General features: G+C 34.5%; 1 protein-coding gene and 1 non-coding gene across 3 annotated transcripts in view; both read right to left on the bottom strand.

Annotated features, from left to right (window-relative positions):
- Positions 1 to 15,107, bottom strand: part of Stap1 (signal transducing adaptor family member 1) — a 41,692-nt gene extending 26,585 nt beyond the window's left edge. The window contains exons 1-3 of one of the 2 annotated variants that reach the window (XM_020186824.2): positions 14,900 to 15,107; positions 5,811 to 5,882; positions 1,280 to 1,393 (exon numbers count right to left, since the gene is read on the bottom strand). In XM_020186824.2, coding sequence (XP_020042413.1) covers positions 1,280 to 1,393; positions 5,811 to 5,882; positions 14,900 to 15,019 — 306 coding nt within the window. In that variant the 5' untranslated portion in view covers positions 15,020 to 15,107. The remainder of the gene's footprint in view (positions 1 to 1,279; positions 1,394 to 5,810; positions 5,883 to 14,899) is intronic. The other variant, XM_020186823.2, reaches the window with a different exon arrangement.
- Positions 15,108 to 16,932: 1,825 nt separating this feature from the next.
- LOC141411124 (U6 spliceosomal RNA) lies at positions 16,933 to 17,039 on the bottom strand. The gene has a single exon (XR_012435965.1). It is a non-coding gene; the product is annotated as a U6 spliceosomal RNA (small nuclear RNA).
- Between the last annotated feature and the right edge of the window lie 3,059 nt (positions 17,040 to 20,098).

Here is a 20,098-nt window from a genome sequence, read left to right on the forward strand (position 1 = left end):
TAAAGTTCCACATCACTAAACAAAAGCTATCTGTCTGAGGTTCCCTCTGCCTTAATCCTTACACAAAATGTGTAAGGATTTTAGCCAATTAGTTGATGTTAGCCAATTAGTTATTTTTCTGTTGTTTATCTTCCTATCTCTGCCTTACCAGAAAAATAACTTTGAAATGACCAATTCACTTTTTAAAAAAATTTTTTTAGCCTTTATCTACGAAATCAACCAGACTCTTCTACTGTTCTGTATTATGGATAGAAAATAAAGCCAATTAAGATTTTTAAATGAAATTGTTATAATTTTGTCCTTTGACAATCTTCATGGCAATTCAGCAGAAGGTCCTTTTTATCGTTATATTATAGATTTTTTTTTTATTTGAAAGATTTATTGAGTCTCTTTCTAGATATTGGGAACAAGACCTCTTTCTAGGGATTGGGAAAAATCCTTATTCTGATGGAGTTTAAGGTCTAGCAAGGAAGAACAACTAATAAACATAATAATTAGTACATTTGATAGTGTCAGAAGTCAATAAAAGGGAAAAATTAAAATGTAGAGCAAGGTAAAACATATTGGTAGTGTAACTGAGGGTAGTTTGCAATTTTAATGAAGTGGTCTACATTAGGCCCCAGTGAGAGGATTGCAACTAAGCAAAGATTTTTTTCTGAATGACAAAACAAAGGTACAAAAAGAGGTTAAGTAGCTTGTCTACAATCACACAGCCAACGTATACACCAGCCCATATTTAAACCTGTGCTCTTTGCCACTGTACCCAGGAATCATCTGGAGAGTTTGCTTAAAATGTAGATTTGGGGGTCTTAAGTTTAGATTTGACCTGGGTTTCCTAAATAAGGGGATTGTTATTACTCTAAAATTTAAAGACTGCTGCTTTTAGAAGCGAGCAGTAATCTCTTGGGAACTTCTCCAATACCATCTTTATCAGTTCCAAGTTGTTCTCTTTTTTGTTATTGCTACAGTTGTTGGTTAACTTTAATTAGCCCACTGTGAGTGCTTATTCAAAAACAACTTTTAAAAAACACCAGGTGGATCCCTTGCCTCTGTCAGAGGATGAAGTATAAGGTCTCATTGTGTTTATGTACTAAACAAATGAACGTGCTCTTCTACAATCCAATCCAGAAGACTGGAGTTCTTGGCAAAAGGGGATAAATATTAACAAAGGGTAAGACTCACTCCCTCTTGTAATTTCTTTTTATTTCAACCACTGGTTTTTAAGAGGTGAATGCTAATTATAATAACTATTTACAAACTGCTGTCTCTCCTCACTCACCTTCAGTTGCACTTCCTCTTTTGGCAAAACGAGGGTGAATTTTGCACAATTCTTTTCCGTTAGATTCTGGTCAGTAAGGCATTTGAGGTCCATTATGTCTAATTTGTCAACGTACTGCAAAGATATCGGGGAAATCTCATTAAATTATTTCATAGGTAATTCACATTTGTGCTAGCAGGAAGAAAAAGGATATTTTTTTTCCCCAATGGATTTGAACTTTACCTAATACCCCGGTTTTCCAATTCTAGAGGGTATTTACAAATGCAAATGGACTTGACTCAAACAAGTCTGCAAAAGCCAGTTATTAATTTTCATGAAATTTGCAATTGAGTTGCTGAACACAGCCATTATTAAATATTAAATTATCAAAAAATATAAGTAATTTATATTAAAAACAAAATTATAATTATAAAAAAATAACATTTTATAATTTTCTAATATTACTGTACTTTATTATTCTCTATGCATTTGTGGCTATTTACATCTTCATTATATGTGGTAAAAATATTATATATGGTGCTATGTGCTTTTCATCCTAACTCCATTTTCAATGAGGTCACACGTGCAGGTTGAATCAGCCATGGCAGCAGTATTTACACCATGAAAATTGGTAAACCATTTATAAATCAAGGAGTGATTTATTGTTTTGTTGATTGTCCCAGGGTCAGCCCTTTTTCTTCAACAAAAAGCCATATAATAAATAAGTTAGGCATGTATACAGTCTCCATTACATATTCTTTGCTTTTGCTTTTGATTTGATTATAGCACTTTACAAATGTAAAAACACAATTTTTAGGTCAAAGACTATATAAAATCAAGCCACAGGCCACATTTGGCCCAAAGTCCTAAGTCCAGATTACAAAGTAAAGGAGAATATGTTAGTAATGCAGACAAAGCTTCAAAGTTTGTCTTATCTGAAAACTAATGCATTGTAAAAAAAGAAGAAAACTCTATTGTTCTGCAATTCAAAAACTGTTATCTAATTCATCTAAGAAGTTGATTAAGCAAAAATCAAGGAAAACATACTGTGGAGAATCAATTGGCTATATGGAAGTTACAATACAATAAAGGGTGTTGCGTATTTTTCTAATTATATGCTACATATCTTTTATATTAGTTATAGTTATAATTACTTTATATACAGTACTTTTTTTTCAGAATTTCACTGTTCAACATCTATCATACACCATTGGCAGATGAATTCTTTTTGATGGAACAGGGATTTGAACTCAGGGCTTCATGCTTGCAAAGCATGTGCTCTACCTCTTGAGCTACATCTCCAGTCCTATCATTCACAACTGGTTATGAGGCTTCTTCTTAAGAAATTCTTGGGCTGGATCATTCTCATTCTTTCTCTAGAGATGGCTTATTTTCAGTCTATTTAAAATGTATTCCTATCCTAATAAACTTTACTATCACTTTCACTAAAAAAAAAAAGAAAAGAAAAATTTCTTGGGCTGAAGGCATGGTGCAAGTGGTACAGCACTTGTGTACAAAGTACAAAACCCTGATTTCAAACCCTAGTACTGCCAAAAAATAAATAAGTAAAAACCTGGGGCTGGCAGAGTGGCTCAAGTGGTACAGCATTTTCTTAACAAGCATGAAGCCCTGAGTTCAACATTCTGTACTACCTCACACACGCAAACAAAAAAAAGGAAAAGAAAAGAAATTCCTATATTAGAGACTGAAGGCATGGTTCAAGTGGTAGAGCGCCTACCTAGCAAGCGTGAGGCTAAGATCTAGCCCCAGTACTGCGAAAAAATTCCTATCTTACTCAAATACAATAAAAATATTTCCTAACTGTCTATTTGGACTGATCTGTATGCAACAGGTCATACTTGCTCTCTAGTATTAGAAGGCTTACCTATAGTAGAGTGTTTATGGTTTATTTGCTTGTTTGTCATTTGATAAATTAGTCTCATTCTTGATTTATTTTTATGTTCTTCTAGTTTTCTCTTGGTTATGGTTCATTTTACTGTATTCCTAGAAGTCTTCTTATTTTATTTTTCTGAATAAAGTAGGGCATAAAAATAGGCAAACTTTTTCCAGAGCTGTTTCTATATGGATGAGGTTGAGAGTAAGTTTGGGTTGGTGTATTTGTTTTCAATGAACAATGCAGAATTAAAAATGAAAGGAGAGGTACAAGATACAGAATTTAAAGTTAAATACGCATCTTTTTCTTTTTATTTTTTTATTTATTTTTTTTTTTGGTGGCACTGGGGCGCATCTTTTTCTGATAGACTGTCTTGATCAAGCTCAGTGAGTTTTGCTGCAACAAAGAGGAAGCAACAGAGGAAGAGGTGGCCGAGTTAGATAGAGTGCTGTGGTCTGATCTATTGATTACAGGAAGGGAAGTTGTATCTTTTGTTTTGAATTGTAGTGTTGTAAAGAGCCTTAAAGGTCATCTGTCTAACACTGCTGCTTGAATCTATTCCAGGGTATCCATGTAGTTCTTCAACATAACAACATGGAACTCAGGACTCCTAAGCAACTCTGCCTACTTGTAATTTTTTTTTTATATTGAGCCACAGTTTTTCTCCAGGCAATTCATAACCATTGATTCTAGTCCCTTTTTTGTGGAACAACACTAAACAAATTCAGTTATACTTTCACATTACTTCCTTATAGTCTTTCAGATATGTAAGAATATCTTTGAATTCTTCCCTGCTGTAGGTTAAATAAATACTTACAGTTTTCACCTGGTCTGGCCCCATGTTATCTCCTGAGACTATAATGTCCCCAAAACTTTCCAAAACATCTTCATCTTCTTTTATGAAAATTGGTAGATGCATGATTCTTCACCCTTTCCTTATAAAAATCTCTTCATGGCATGATGGCTAAAGCCAACCCATGAGCAAGACCTAAATTAGCTATTATTATTTGCTATGTGATCTTGTACAATTTCTTAGTCATTAAGCTTAACTATTCTCATGTATAAAGTGCAGATTAAAAATAGTACCTGCTCTGGAGAGTTGGTAAGAATTAAATAGACAATGAATGTAAAATGTTTGAGTGTTTATTGTGTCCAACTATTATTTTTCTTTTCTTTTTTCTTTGTTTGCAGTACTGGGAGTTTGAACTCAGGGCCTCATGCTTGCTGGGCAGGTACGCTCCCACCTATTTCACTTAATTATTTTGATAGCCCCATGAGATAGGCTATGAGTTTTATTCTAAATGTAAAGACCTGAAGACTGAAGAATACTGGACATTTCCCCTACATATCTCTGTGTTGTTTGCTCCGCTAAATTCTTTTTTATCCTTTCATACCCAATATTCTGAATGAGAAGAAGGACCTATATGGACAACATTAAGGGCTTTACTCATTCTTTGACTTCTTGTTGAATTGAACCACTGGAGACTCTGGAGGGAGAGCAGAGGGTAAAGTAAATGAGGTTGGGTATTTATTGCCCTGTGTAGTTGCTCCCTCCATCAAAGGTCATTCTTCTCTCATGTGTGATCTCTCCCACTCTTTTTCTCTCACTCCTAGATGTGTTAATAGGGTAGTACTATTATTAGTCTCCAGGTTCTATATTATCCTTTGTGACTTCCCTGTATTTTGCCCACTGCTTTGAATATTTATTAAGACTTTGACTTTTCAAATGGTTGAATTTAAGATGCCATATTTTTGGTCAGTCCCCTTTCCAGCTGGCAGAGTGGCTCAAGTGACAGAGAACCTGCCTAGTGAGCATGAGGCCCTGAGTTTAAACCCCAGAACAGCCAAAAAAAAGTCATTACCCTCTTTCATACACAGAGACAGAGAGGCTAGGTAATTAGTCCAAAATCCCACTGTTAACAATGGCAGCACCAACATAAAAAAACCAGACAATCAATCTGAATGCACCAGGCTCTCTCCATCACCAAATTGTAAAGCCTCTTGTTATTGTGGTAAGTGAACAGCAACTCTTAGCTCTCTCTCATTTACTGTATTTACTGTACATTATACAAGGTTTGGAACAGTCTCTTGATTTTCTGACAGCGAGGGGAAGTTGGAATGTACAACAGAGAACTTGTTTTTTAAAAAAAATTATGATATTTGAAAACACCCTCATATAAATCTCGTCTACTCAGAACTCTGGTGAAAGATAAAAACATTGTATTTTTTGTTGTTGTTTTATTGGTGGTTTTTTTTTTTTTTTTTTTTGGTGAACTTAAGGCCTCACTTGGTGCTAGGCAGGCACTGTACTATTTGAGCCATGTCTTCAGCCCTTTTGGCTTTAGTTATTTTTTAAATAAGGTCTAGCATTTTTGTCCAGGGCTGTCCTCAGACTGCAATCCTCCTATTTACACTTTCCACATAGCTGGGATTATAAATATGAACCATCATGTCTGGCTTATTTGCTGAGATGGAATCTTGCTAAAGTTTCCTGGGCTGACCTTGAACCATAATCCTCTTTATTCCATCTCCAGAGTAGCTGGGATTACAGATATGAGCCACTCTGCCTGGCTTGTCTTCATTTTTAATGAATAACTGACTATGTTACAAGGGTATATCAGAAAAAAAGTTGAATCAGCTGAATATTTAAGTACTTACTGTTGCACTTTTTTTGTCCGTATAAAAGAAAAGGCTGGTTCCTCTCAATTCTGTCCAATAGTGTTTATACTCCTGTGGGAAAGAAATCATAAGCATTGCTTCATTAGTGTAAAGTCAGCTGTTTTCTTTTAATTTTCCCTTTTAGCTTTCTTTTTAAAATATTTTTAATTTTATTTTTGAATTATCATACATTAATAATATGAGGTGATTTCATTGTGACAACTCCATACATGCATGCAGTGTACTTTGAATAATTTAATTTTTTTTTTGGTGGTACTGGGTTTGAATTCAAGGCCTCACGTTTGTCAAGCAAGCACTGTCCACTTGAGCCACTCCACCAGTCCTTTGACTTTTTAAATTGTTTGTATAAGGTTCTTCTTTATCCTGAATAATTCACCTAGCTTTTAATAGCTTTACTTTAATTCTTGACTAAAACCTTCTAACTTTGTTTTAGTATAATGTTTGATTTGTGGTTAAATAGATCATTTTCCAAATTCTCCTAATTGACTTAAGACTTCTTTTGCAATTTCAGTGGAAGCTAGCACATGCAAGAGGGCCCATTTAAGGGTCTGGGATAGGACAAGAGTATGATATCTACTTCTAGGAGATTGAAAGGAATAAATGAATTAATCCATGTAAAGCACCAAGCACAGTACATGGCTCATAGTTTGGGCTCAGTAAACAGTATGTATTATTAGTGTAGATCAAGGAAATGAGAGAAATTGATAATGATGAGAATAATGTTAACACCGTCAAAACTGAACTTTGAAGACCAAATTTCATTAATGTGGTAAATATTTAATTACTGATATCTTCATAATACAGTTTTTTAAGTTTAAAAATTTTAAATAAGTTTAAATTTAAAAAAAAATTAAATTAAAAAAATTTACATAACTCAGATGAAAATCTACTTGAATAAATATGAAGATTACCTAGTTTTCCATTTTTAAATTTTTTTCTTTTTGCCTATATTACAAAAGAATAGCAAATGAGTTTGAAGAATAAAATCTTGGGCTAGAGGAGTGGCATAAGTGTGTTAGCAAACACAAATTCCTGCTTTCAACTCCTAGTACCACCAAAAAGAAAAAGAATAAAATCTTACCTTCATACCCAGCCCTTTCTAAAAGTATATTTTTTAAAAATCCCAGTTAATTTACTAGACATGTTGATCATTCCTTCTGTTTTTGGTTTGATCAGCTGAATTTATGCAATTCGCCAAAACATCTTGGCTTACATATTAAGGATTAAAAAGTCACAAAATTTTATTTTTTAAAATAAATATTATGGTATTTTGTGTCACTTTACTTTCAATATATTATTTATCCTTTGATCAGAAAAATGTTTTGTCACTTCTTCAAAATTTATTTTCTCAAATAATAGGAACTCTATAAACAGATATTTCTTTTATTTTCCTGGCTCCCAAGTTCAAAATTAAACTAATTCTTATTACAACCACCATCTTTTCTCATATTCTTTATAGAGCAATTTTCTCCTTTTATTTTTATTTATTTATTATTGGCGATACAGGGAATTGAGCTCAGGACCTCGTGCTTCTTAGGCAGGAGTTCTACCACTTGAGTCACTCTATCAGCCCTAATTTCTCCCTTTAATCTGCTGCTATGTTAGCTACTTTTTTTTCTGGAGGTATGGAATTTGAACTCCGGGTCTCATGCTTGCTAAGCTCTATGGCTTGAGCCATTTCACCAACTCTGTTTTGTGTTGGGTATTTTTGAGATAGTTGCTTTTAGAACTTTCTTCCTGAGTTGACTTTGAACCAAGACTCTCCTGATCTCTGCCTCCTGAGTAGCTAGGATTGCAAAGGCGTGAGCCACTAGCACTTGGCCTAGTTAACTTTTTCTGTATAGCTACCCAACCTACAAAACAAACCAACTCCCAAGTCCACTTATGCACTAAAACAGCAAATGTATTCTACTTTTCACCATTCTGTGGCTAGCTGATTGTTTTCCTCATCAGGGTATAGATGGCTTTTGTTGAGTGGTCCAGGGTGATCTCGCTTGTCTAGGTCTTAGCTGGGAACTGTGGAATGACTGGAAAAGATGGGACAACTTTTTCTCCAGTTAGGTAGCCCAGACTTTGCTCACATGTGGGCATAAGGATTCTTGGGGTTAAGAGAAAGCAAAGCCCAATGTACAGCATATTTAAACCTCTTCTTTAGTCACATTTACCTAAGCATGTCACTTAACCCAAGCTTAACTTCTTTGTGAAAGAAACAGAAAAATAACATTTCAATAGTGTGTGCATATGATCAGACTTAAATGAATTCATAGTATTATTGCATAATTCTACCTAAGGGGCAGAGTGGAACTTGGGACAGGATATCTTTTTCCAAGCTTGGTGATCTTTCTACTCCTTTCTACACCTCTAATTGAGACCTGGCTATAACATGTAATATACTGCCAATTCCTCCTAAACCAAGAACAAATCACCATAGAAAAAAATTCAAGAGCATATACTCAGGGTTGGAGAGGTGGGAGGAGTGGGGAGGTGGCCCAAACAACATATACACATATAAGTAAATGTAAAAATGATAAAAGAAAAAAATGAAAAAAGAGCATATGATTGAGAGATTAGCCAATAGATCACGCTCTGATCTATTTGCAAGCCTCTTCAGTGAAAGGAAGAGGTGTTGTGTATTGTTCCTCAACCCACCTCCTAGTATTGTGGAAATAGGATGGGAGTGAGGACAGTGCAGAAGGAAAGGGCATGTAGGTATAATGTTTAGGGAACTTAACTATCAGTTGTGAACTTTTACTAAAGTATGGTTTCCCTAAGACTGAGGCAAACCTCAAGAATGAATAACACTTGGAGAAAAGGAAAGCAAGAGAAAACCCTAGAAGTCAGTCTACTACTCTGCCCATTTTCTTAGCTGGTCTAAGTTTTAGTTTAACCTGGTATAAGAAAGACTAGTATCACAAAGAGCTAGTCAACATTTATTGAGTTCCCTCTGTATGTAGATGCAGACATCTGTTTGTGCTCCTAAGGAAAATCACAGAGGTGTTCAGTTACAAAAGAATGGCATTAATTAACTAGACTTATTCAGGAAAAACTGGAGTTTAACAGGTAAACAAACCTATAGATTCATGGAAAGGATTAAGGAAAATTTATTAAAAGAAGTTAGAAGTAATCATAAAGGCACATGAGTTGAGTGCAAAAGCAGCATTGGAGGAAAAATAAGTTTACAAATAGACTCTTTGAACTGCAACCACTGCCACAAACCTAAAGACAGTACAAACTTATATTCAGTATGTAGAGACCTGAAGGTCATAGTCTTGATTTAGTTTCTGATATGATCTTATGAATACCACATAACCTGAGTCATCTATTAATACCAATCTCAAAAAGTAGTATCTAGGTATACATTTTCATCTACAGAGATACTTAAACATTTAAAAGATAATTTTGAAGGACACATCTTTGGATAAAGTAAATTTAGCACAGTTTCTTACTTTTTAAATAAACAAATATTAACTCATTGAAGTAAGAAAAGGAACTGAACTGAGACTTCTTTGTTTTGTTGTTGTTTTATTATTGTTTTTGATAATACTAGAGTTTGAACTCAGGGCCTCACAGCAGTTGCTCTACCACTTGAGCCACTCTACCAACCCAAGAATTTAACACTAGCTTCATAAACATCACATGACCTTACATTTAGAACTTAAGGCTATGCTCTTATTTTTATTTAATTAAGCAAATGACTTTGAAGTCTACTGGGTTTCACTATTGAATTCAGTATGATAAAATATACAGCAAGTGGACATTTCTGACCTTTGGAAGCCTATAATCAAATGGAATTAGAACTTTAGTTTGAGAGGCACCATTATGTGAAGTGTATCACAATGAAACCCATGCTTGGCTCTCTAATGGATGAAGAGCTTTGGACATAACCTCTGTAAGCCATAATGAGGCAGGATAAATAGATAAGACAGGGAAATTATATTATTTTCAGTAAATATTAAAAGGGCCAGATAGACAAATAGTTGTGTCACTGGATGAGGGGGCTCCCTCAGATTCTCAGTGTCCATGAAAAAAATCACAGGTACTTGAGGTCCACAAACATAAGAAGAATTTCAAGGTGGCTCACAATAAGGAATCTCACAAGGTGGAAGTTTTAGTGAGGTTTTATTTTAGTATAGCAGGAAAAAAGTAGTGAGAAATGGAAAAAAAAAAAAAAAGGAGAACCATTTCCTGTTCCTCACACAGGAAATAGGAGTAATGACTCAAAATGGTGGCTCTTATCTGTAACCTTCATACCTTCTAAACTGGAAGAATATACATGGTCATGCTGTCACTAGACACTAGATAGCCTAATTATTAGACAACAGTCTGGATGACTAAGATGGGTGCTGTTTATTATTTTAAAACATGGAGATGGTATCTATGCCTACTCAAATCAAAACACAGGGGCAATTTAAGTGAGTTTAGGACTTCCTTTTGCAAGACATGTCTTTCATTTTTCTGTCTCTCTACCCCTTCAAGGAGCCTTGTGGTTTCTTAATATCTCAAAGGGGAAAGCAGATACAGATAACCTCTTTATGTCTCCCTATTCCTATAACTTGATATCTAAAAGGAGATGAGTGAAGCATGATATCCACCAAGTGTCACACCTCAAGAGAATACATCTATTATTATATTCTGTATAGTCATCACAGAAATTCACTCAGTTTAAAAGAGAGAATTCATCCATTTTTCCAAGGGGGAAACAGAATGAAAGATTTAAAGGCATTGCCCAAAGTCCAGCATTGGATGGATACTTTATCTGTTGACTTCCCAGTACTTTTTTCTCATTAATGTAACTGGTAGAAATGGGTTCCAGTGCAAACCCACTGTAACTGGGAAAACTGGAGTTTCCCTTTAAATTTATCTCTATTCCTCTCCCCAACAAAATACTCCCTCCCTTTTTTTTTTTGGTAAGCAACTAAAATGTATTTGCCTAAGGAAGGACATTGTAGTGGTTCTCTAAATTGGGTTGCATAAACCCCAAAAATGTATAATCCATCAGGAAACTTGTAAAATATCTACTTATATTTCATCATAATTCTTTTGTGTATATTTAATAATTTATATAGAGTAGTACAGGAATATAAATACAGAGATTCTAAATAACTGTGCCCAAAAATGTTTTCATGAAAGAAGTGTGTTATTTAAAAAATTGTGGAGATGTCTGACATAGAGAATTGTGTTTGAGAGCACAACTGAGAAAGCTCTTTAAAAAATTTCCTAAATGGACTGGAGGCAAGCAAAAGACAAGTCAGAGAAATGTTGCTTTGGCAATAGTTATGATCATCACACTTTTATGTTCAGGGTAATAAGACACATTACATGTAGTTTTAAAAAAATAAGCACATCACACATTGAAGGAATTATGAGTTATTGCCCAAACTCTCTTGTTTTCACATTTCTAGAAGTTAGAACTTTTCCACATTTGCAATGTGATTGGTATTTAATTGTGATATTTAATACTTGCATATTTTTGTTATCAAATACGTCTTTCTGGTCAATTCAGAATGCTACTGCTGTAATTGAATTAAATCTTCCCACATTATCTTTTCCATGAGGATTATGTGCTTTATTTAGACTCCCTTTTTTTTTTTTTTTTTTTTTTGGTAGTACTGGGGTTTGAACTCAGGGCCTCACTCACGCTTGCTAGGCAGGGGATCTGCCACTTGAGCTACTCTGCCATCCCTTTTCATAGATTTTTTTTTTTTTTTAGATTGTTAGAGAAAATCTTTTTTTTTTCCTTTTTCTTTTATTATTCGTATGTGCATACAAGGCTTGGTTCATTTCTCCACCCTGCCCCCACCCCTCCCTTACCACCCACTCCGCCCTCTCCCTCTCACCCCCCCCAATACCCAGCAGAAACTATTTTGCCCTTATTTCTAATTTTGTTGTAGAGAGAGTATAAGCCATAATAGGAAGGAACAAGGGTTTTTGCTGGTTGAGATAAGGATAGCTATACAGGGCATTGACTCACATTGATTTCCTGTACGTGGGTGTTACCTTCTAGGTTAATTCTTTTTGATCTAACCTTTTCTCTAGTACCTGTTCCCCTTTTCCTATTGGCCTCAGTTGCTTTAAGGTATCTGCTTTAGTTTCTCTGCGTTAAGGGCAACAAATGCTAGCTAGTTTTTTAGGTGTCTTACCTATCCTCACCCCTCCCTTGTGTGCTAAAGCTTTTATCATGTGCTCATAGTCTAATCCCATTGTTGTGTTTGCCCTTGATCTAATGTCCACATATGAGGGAGAACATACGATTTTTGGTCTTTTGGGCCAGGCTAACCTCACTCAGAATGATGTTCTCCAATTCCATCCATTTACCAGCGAATGATAACATTTTGTTCTTCTTCATGGCTGCATAAAATTCCACTGTGTATAGATACCACATTTTCTTAATCCATTCGTCAGTGGTGGGGCATCTTGGCTGTTTCCATAACTTGGCTATTGTGAATAGTGCCACAATAAACATGGGTGTGCAGGTGCCTCATAGATTCTTGACCTGAGATTCAGGTCTGGACTTGCATGAAAATTGGTGTATGTTGGTGTATTCCTGGGGCAAAACTCCTTAAATTCTTCAAAAATGCCCCAACAAAACAAAAACTCCTAAAAAGTGCCTCTCACCATGTAATCCCCTTATTAACCAGGTTACTCATCAGTTATATTTTCTTTAGCTTAAGTGTTCTGAACTTGTTTAGCAGAAATTCCACTTGACATTCTGCAGAGCCTCTCAATGTCCTTTATCTCATTAGCTTGCAAGGTGACCAGGCTATAATACTGTTGGCTCACTTTCCTTCCCCGGGTTCCTTAGTACTTTGCTGCCAGTTGCATAGAAATTCCACTTACTTCCCTTTGCTTTTTCTTAGAGCTCCTATTTTCAAGCTTTTTACTACTATATCTCTCTTTTGCTTGTGGATTCCAAGTGGGTTTTAGGATGTTAACAGAAATATGATAAATAATGAAATGGGAAGAGAATGAATCTAACGTTTAAAGTGAAGTAGGTGGCTCTCCTTCTCCCTGACATACAAAGAAAAGGTGTTTTGCTATGAATTCAAATGGAAAAACAAGTCAATTTCACCAGAAATATAAATATTTTGCTGTGCTGGGAATTGAACCCAAGGCTTCACATATGCCAGGTAGGTACTCTATCACTGAACTACATTCCCAGCTCTCATAAGAAATATTTATATTTTTACTTTATGAATTTTATTCCAAAGCATGCTTTCTAGGAAAAAGCAGGGTAGGAACTGGATAAGAAGTTATAATAAATTTTTTAAAAAATTTTTATCATTACCGAGTTTTGAACTCAAGTCCTTATGGCTTGGTAGGCAGGCACTCTACCACTTGAGCCATAGCTTAGCCAAAGTTAAGCCTCTTGAAATTAGGGACTTTGTGTTTTATTCATATTTTTCAGAACTGAATGAGATGTTTGGTGCATCAGAGGCAGGCAATAAATATTGTTTGAATGAATAAATTGATTTAGCACCTACTTATCCCACACATAATAGATAACGCATTGTAAATGATCACATATTGTAATGGAGGCAAGAAGTATACATTCTCTACATTTTACAGTTGAGGAAACTGAGTCTGAAGGAGATTGATTAATTTGGACAAGGTCACAAGAGCTGTAAGTTTCCGGATCATTAGATACTGACATGTTTTAATGACACTCTAAAATTTTTGTTCTTCCTAACCATACAAATGGTATCCCTTCTTTAAACATTAAAAAGAACTTACTATCAGTAACAATCACAAATACTTTGGAAAAGCATTCAATGAATAGTCAAATTTAAATTTCAAATTAGAAATTTCTTTTTCTTCTTTTTTTTTTGTCTGGTAGTAGGATTTGAACTTAGGGTCTGGTACTTGCTAAGCAGGCACTCTACCTTTTGAACCCCAGCCCCAGCCCACAAATTAGAATTTTCTTTTTTGCAATTCTCCATTTCTAGCAATGTATCACAATGTAGCTGTAGTGAAAACATTTAATTTACTACAAAAGCATATAGGAATAACAAAAATTTTAACAGCTAACAAATATTATTAATACACAGTTAATACTCATAACAATAGAAATTACCATGTCTTTACTTTTTAATAGTAAATGCTCTGATTATATATGTAGAAAATATGAATATACTATTATAAAAGTTTTTTTCCAGAAGTATTAACAAGTCCTCAGAAAAGGTGTTTTCTTTTTATCATTAAACACTTCTTATAGCATTTCTGAAAACATCCAAAATTTTTCTAGTTTCACTCAATATTAAAATTTCATAAAATTTAATGTAAATTAATATTTTTCTTCTTTAGTAACATACAAGTTTATTTCTCTAATTTTAAGTTAACCACATTCCAATTTTAAAGGTAATCATTGAAACTAATTACAGGTTTTATTTTTTGCATTTAAAAAATATTGAGTGAATTGTGAATTATCAAAGAACAAATATACTTTTGCAGCTTAATGTGCTTACTATCCAAAATAGCACTCTAAATATTATCTTTTAAAGTCACTATCTTGAACAGTGTTTTTAGACTATATAACTAAAGATAATGTTAAACTATATCAATTTTACCTTTTATAATTTTTAGAAAAGTTTATCATTTTTTAAATTTGAACATTGTCAACTTCAATATATTTAAGAATAGAAGTAGAGAAAGTCTTAATATTAATCATAGTATTTTATCTTAGTGATGTACATTATCATTGAAGCATAGTAGTAAATTGGGGAGAAAATATAAGAAACATTTTACTTCCTATGTGATGTTTAAATAAACTCTTCAGAAATTTAGCTTATTGAATTTTTTATTAGTGGCTTAGCATTAGAAACTTATTATACATTATGCATATATATATCTGAATATATGTTTAAGCCATACATTGTATTTTAAGTAATGCAAAATTAGAATTATTTTTATGGGTTCAAGGAACAGAAAAATATAATCCAATTAGAAACAAGGAGGCTTTATCACATAATACCATGAGATAAATGTTATATTAAGACTGAAGTTTTAAAACAAGAAGAAGAAAAAAAAAAAGACCAAAGTTTCACGTTTAATATTATCGTCTACAGACTTACTTCGTATTCTGACCGTTTGACTAATAAAAATCCTTCAAAGTACAAAGGTAGAGCAGTAATCTTTAATCTTTCCTGGAAGATCCTACGAGGTGCTGGTTTTGGGGGCTTCTTAGCCATCATACCCTCTATTTGGCGTGTGGTTTGGTTTTAACTGTATCCAGCCTCAGACAAAATGAAATCTCCCTGGTGTGAGAGGAAAAGGCAACTGTTCAAAGAGGAAGTCCAAAGTTGCTTTTTTTACCACCATACACAGACACACACACACACACACACACAGACACACACACACACACACACACATGCACACACACTTGTTTTATTTTGTTTTGCTTTTCCTTTACTTTTTGTGAAGACAGAACAGGCATAGACCAATTTTTAGAGGGCAATCTCTGGGTAAACTGCATGTACTTAGATTAACAAAGCAAAATAAATAGAGATTATCATCATTTGAGGATGAAAGCACAGGTGTAGAGATTGTGGATTTTAGAGGAGACATCAAAGACACATGAGGTTTTTTCTACCTTTTCTTGGGTTTGTTTATTGCTGTCCATTTTTATTTCTAAAAGACCTGACTTGAATAAACTCTACTTCATTAAAAATAACTTCAAAATTTATTAGTACTAATTCTGTTGGTTAAATATTTCAGGGGCAAGCTTTGTTTAAATTAAAAATAAAACAAGTTTTTTCTTATCCTATGCCCATATTTAGGGTTCACTAAATGTAAAACACAATTATGCAAATGGAATTTTTCACTTTTTAGTCAACATGTAAGTCGAACATTTGGGTTACCAGTGGATATTTGGCAAAAAATATCCAGTAGAGAAAGCTATAAGTTTTCAAACTTTTATTTATTCTTTTATACTTTCTGAGTTGTGGGTCATTGACAGGTCACTGACACTATGATACATGCATGGGGTCCCACAGTTATTTATTTGGTACATAGGAGCCAAACTTCACTCAATAGTTGCATGTGGAAAATGGTCTTTTGTCCAGTATAGTGCAGGGAATGATAGGACAAGAGAATGTTAGAAGAATTCCTATCTGCCTTACAGGGGTCTTGAGAATTACTGTAACTGCCTATTCAACCCTTAGTATTCTAAATACTCTAAATTTAGGCTAAATTCTGTTCTAACCAGTTAGAACAGCCTAATCTCAAATTAAGGTAGGACAGGAGTCCTCAGTCTGATCCTCCTTTCCTAAAGGAGAGATCACATGGTTCTTTTCACAGAATCTGCAGCTACCAATGTGGGAAGTCAAATTATTTATAATTGAGTTGGAACAATATAGACTGATTATCAGTAAACTAGAGAAGAGTGTTTAGATGCACTATTGAAATGAAAACAGTTTGAAACAGAAATTGGGAGTTGAAAATTCAAAATTACTGTTTTAGGCCAAGCATAGTGGTATACACATTGTAATCCCAGATACCTGGGAGGTAGAGGTAGGAGGATCATGGTCTGAGGCCAGCCTGGGCAAAGCATGAGACACTGTCTGGAAAACAAAAACAAAAGATCTGGGGGTGTGGCTCAAGTGATGGAGCTCCTGCCCTAGCAAGCATGAGGCCCTGAGTTCTATCCCCAGTACTTCCCCACCCCAACTCCCACCATTGCCTTGCTTTTGTAGCTAGACCTGCTTTCTTGCTACCCAAACCTTTAAGTGATAAAATATAAATCCCTACTGGATTTTCAAAAGACAAAAATCACAAATAATTTTTAGTTTTTAGTGTATACAAAAATGAATTGAATGATAGAGGAAAACTTCCCGATTTGATAAATACCTAATCCACCTTTTTTGGAAGCTGGTAGCTGTTGTGATACAGGGAGGAAGTGAAAAAGGCATGAAAACTAAGAAATGAGAAGATGAAGGTGGAGGGATATACGATGGTGAAATCATCAGTAGTTGGAATTTGTGAAAAGTAGTCATTGATTTTATAACCAGTTTTATGGGAAAGAAAAAAATTGTCTACTGAAAAATATAAAGACAGGAATATTTTTGTGAAATAACATCTGATTAATTATGTCTTTTTTTATTTTCAAAATGTGTAATGCTTCACAAAATTGTGTGTCATCCTTATGCAGGGGCCATGCTGATCGTCTCTGTATCATTCTAACTTTAGTATATGTGCTGCCGAAGAGACCACACTATTTTTTTAAGTGAAGCCGGGGAGTGGCTCAAGTGCCTGCCTAGCAAGCATGAGGCCCTGAGTTCAAAACCCCAGTACCACAAGAAAAATAAGCAAAGATTTTTTTTTTCTTTTCATTCCTTTTCACTCAATGTATTTCATGATTGCATGCCTTTCTCCTTGTTTGTATGGTGATTTCCTATTCATCCTTCAAAAGCCAGGTTAAATCTATCTTTGTGAAGAATTCCTGATTTCCTGAAGCCTTCTCCATCCCCAAGGAAAAAGTTTATTACTCTCGCTTCTGCATTCCCATAGCACTTTGCACATATGTCTATTACAATATTTGTCCTTTATGTATTATTTATTGGTATATATTCTGTAACAACAGAAAACAGTTTTTCAGAAGGACAGATTGTATTGAATAGAAGTTGATGACAAATAAATTGCAACATTATTTAATGAACAGTTCCCATTTCAAAATTATGATTCTAATTTGGAGAGTTGTTAACTGACATTGTGACAGGAGTTTACTTTGTCCTGATATGTGTGACCATAGGTTGACATGAGTCTTTTATTGCCATATAGATTAATTGTGTTACTATCAAATATTGGAAAGATATAAGAGCCCATCTATTACAGCCATCAGCACCATCTGTGCCACAGAAATGTGTTATAAATCAGGTGATATAGGAACTATGACTCAGTGATTTTTGAATAGGATATAAGATTGACTCATATAAAACCAAAATCTCAGTGTTCTTTTGAGTCATTTTTGTTTTAATACCATTCAAGTCAGTGAATACACATTTTTGCAATAGCTAAGGATCTGTGAACTACTTTACTATCCACTTATTAGAATTGACTCCATCAACAAGTCTGAATAGTGGCTTCCAATCCTTACCTAGTACTTCCCAATTTCTTACTCTTATCTTATGTAATATTTATTGATGGTTTATTGCTATATGAATCACAACTCATTGCAATAGATTTTAAAGATATTTGAATTAAATACATTTATGTTTAAAACCTATAACTAAAAAAGAAAGCTTTAATTTTAACCACGATGTAGAATACTTGCAACCCACAAATGTCTGCTGTGAATCTAATAAAGTTCTTAGTACAAGTCAATTTTTTTATAGCTGTTAGTACAATAAAACAGTATCTTCAATAAAGAAAATGCAAATTGTGATGTCAGAACCCCAGAGATTCATAAGCACTCAGTATGTTAATTCCTACCCATTTTGCCTGAGAATTACTGACATAGTAAACATTACTCAGAACATGTTTTCCTGACACCTTTTGGCTCAGGAAAAAAAAAAAAGATGTTTAGAATCACTGCTATAGAAGTGATATTAGTAGTTCTATTGAATGTTTTTCACTTGATTTTAGCCAAAAGGCCAAGAAGCAATATGTTGAGTAGTTTAATTTGTTAACCTTAACATTTTCAGTATAGCACAAGTTGCTACTGGGACAATAAGTTTTTCCTGGTCATGTGTGCATACTTTTTATAGTTCAGGATATTTTTTATATTATTTGGAAATATTTTTGGAGGCTGTGAAAGGTAATCTCTTCATCAGCTTGACTGGATTGAGAGCACCGAGGAGATTAGTAAAGCATGTGTTTGGGGTCTCTGCTAGGTTTGGAGTCTCTGCTAGGAGTTTCCAGAGAGGACTAACCACAATGAAGACCTGCCCTGAATGTGAGTGGCATCATCTGCTAGGCCCTAATGAAATAAAAGGGGGAAGACAGAGAAAGCCAAGTAGTGCAGGCATTCTTCCTCTCTCTTCTACCTGACTACCATGATGTGATGATGTGAGCTGTTTGCTCTGCCTCCCTGCCCTGCCCTGATGGCCTGAAACTTTGGAAATTGTAAATAAATTCTTTCTCCCTTAAGTTGTTTTCTCAGGTGTTTGGTCACAATGATGACAAACTCTGACTAACACAGAGGCCAGGTATATATAGGACACTAGTTTCTAAACTAGGTAAGTCACAGAATAATAGAAACTGGGAATTGAAATAGATAGTTTTGGGGTAGAGTTATAACAAATTTTGTTTTAGCCATTTTGTTTTAACTAAATTTGTTCTATCATTTCAAACTCACTATAAAGAGGTTAAATCTACAGTTCTGTTCTTCATTTAAAATCTTTTATTAGGGCTGGAAGTGTGACTCAAGTGATAGAGTACCTGCCTGGCAAGCTTGAGGCCCTGAATTCAAACCCCAGTAACACACACAAAAAATCTTTTTGTGCTTCTTCAGAAAACAAGGTGAATTGGTGCTGAACATCCAATAGAACCCCCCTAGTGTGCCATTCTTTATTGCAAAAGCTGAAAAGCTAAAAACTTCATTTCTCAGAAATTTTTCCAATTGGGACTGGGAAGCATCAATATGCTTGGCAAGGCAGAAGAGAGGTGGAATTCATTCTCATAGGTTTATAAGTATATAAAAATAAAAGTTAAAAAAAGACAACAGCAGTTTGTAGGCATCTGATTTTTCTGTGTCAATATTATCAGAAATCCCAGTGTCTGATCACTAGTTTCATGCGTGTTGACAGTCAAGAAATAGATCTCGATTTTGCTGGTGCATATCATCTTAGATATGGTGTGGTCTAGAGCCAGAAGCAGTAAGGAGGCTTCATGATCTATTGGAAGATACTTATTTGTGGTGGCTTCCATGATGTGGAAGTTTTGTAATTGCCATAGCTTTGCAATTGCTGTGCCAATATGGTCTCAGAGACAGCATTAGCATCAGCTTACCAGTTTTTCAGCCTGGTTCCTCACTAGAACAACAGTGGCTTAATTCTGCAGTGTGTTTTTGGAAATTATTCTTGAAGGTTCAAAAATACTTTTTTTTTTCTTCTCTCCTAGTAATTCTATAAGCTGATGAATGTCTGGTAGTAGATATCTTTTTACCTAAACTAGTGATTACAAATTCTGTTCTGTGTAACCGATCCTTGGTCAATACAGTTCCTCACTGAGTATAGAATCAGTAAAAAATGGTCCTAACATTAAAGGTGTCCCATAATCTGATTCCATTTTGCTAACTTGAACACTTCTTAATATCAAACATCTTTCTTTTC

This window comes from Castor canadensis, chromosome 9 (assembly GCF_047511655.1).
Source record: "Castor canadensis chromosome 9, mCasCan1.hap1v2, whole genome shotgun sequence".
Lineage (NCBI taxonomy): Eukaryota > Metazoa > Chordata > Mammalia > Rodentia > Castoridae > Castor > Castor canadensis.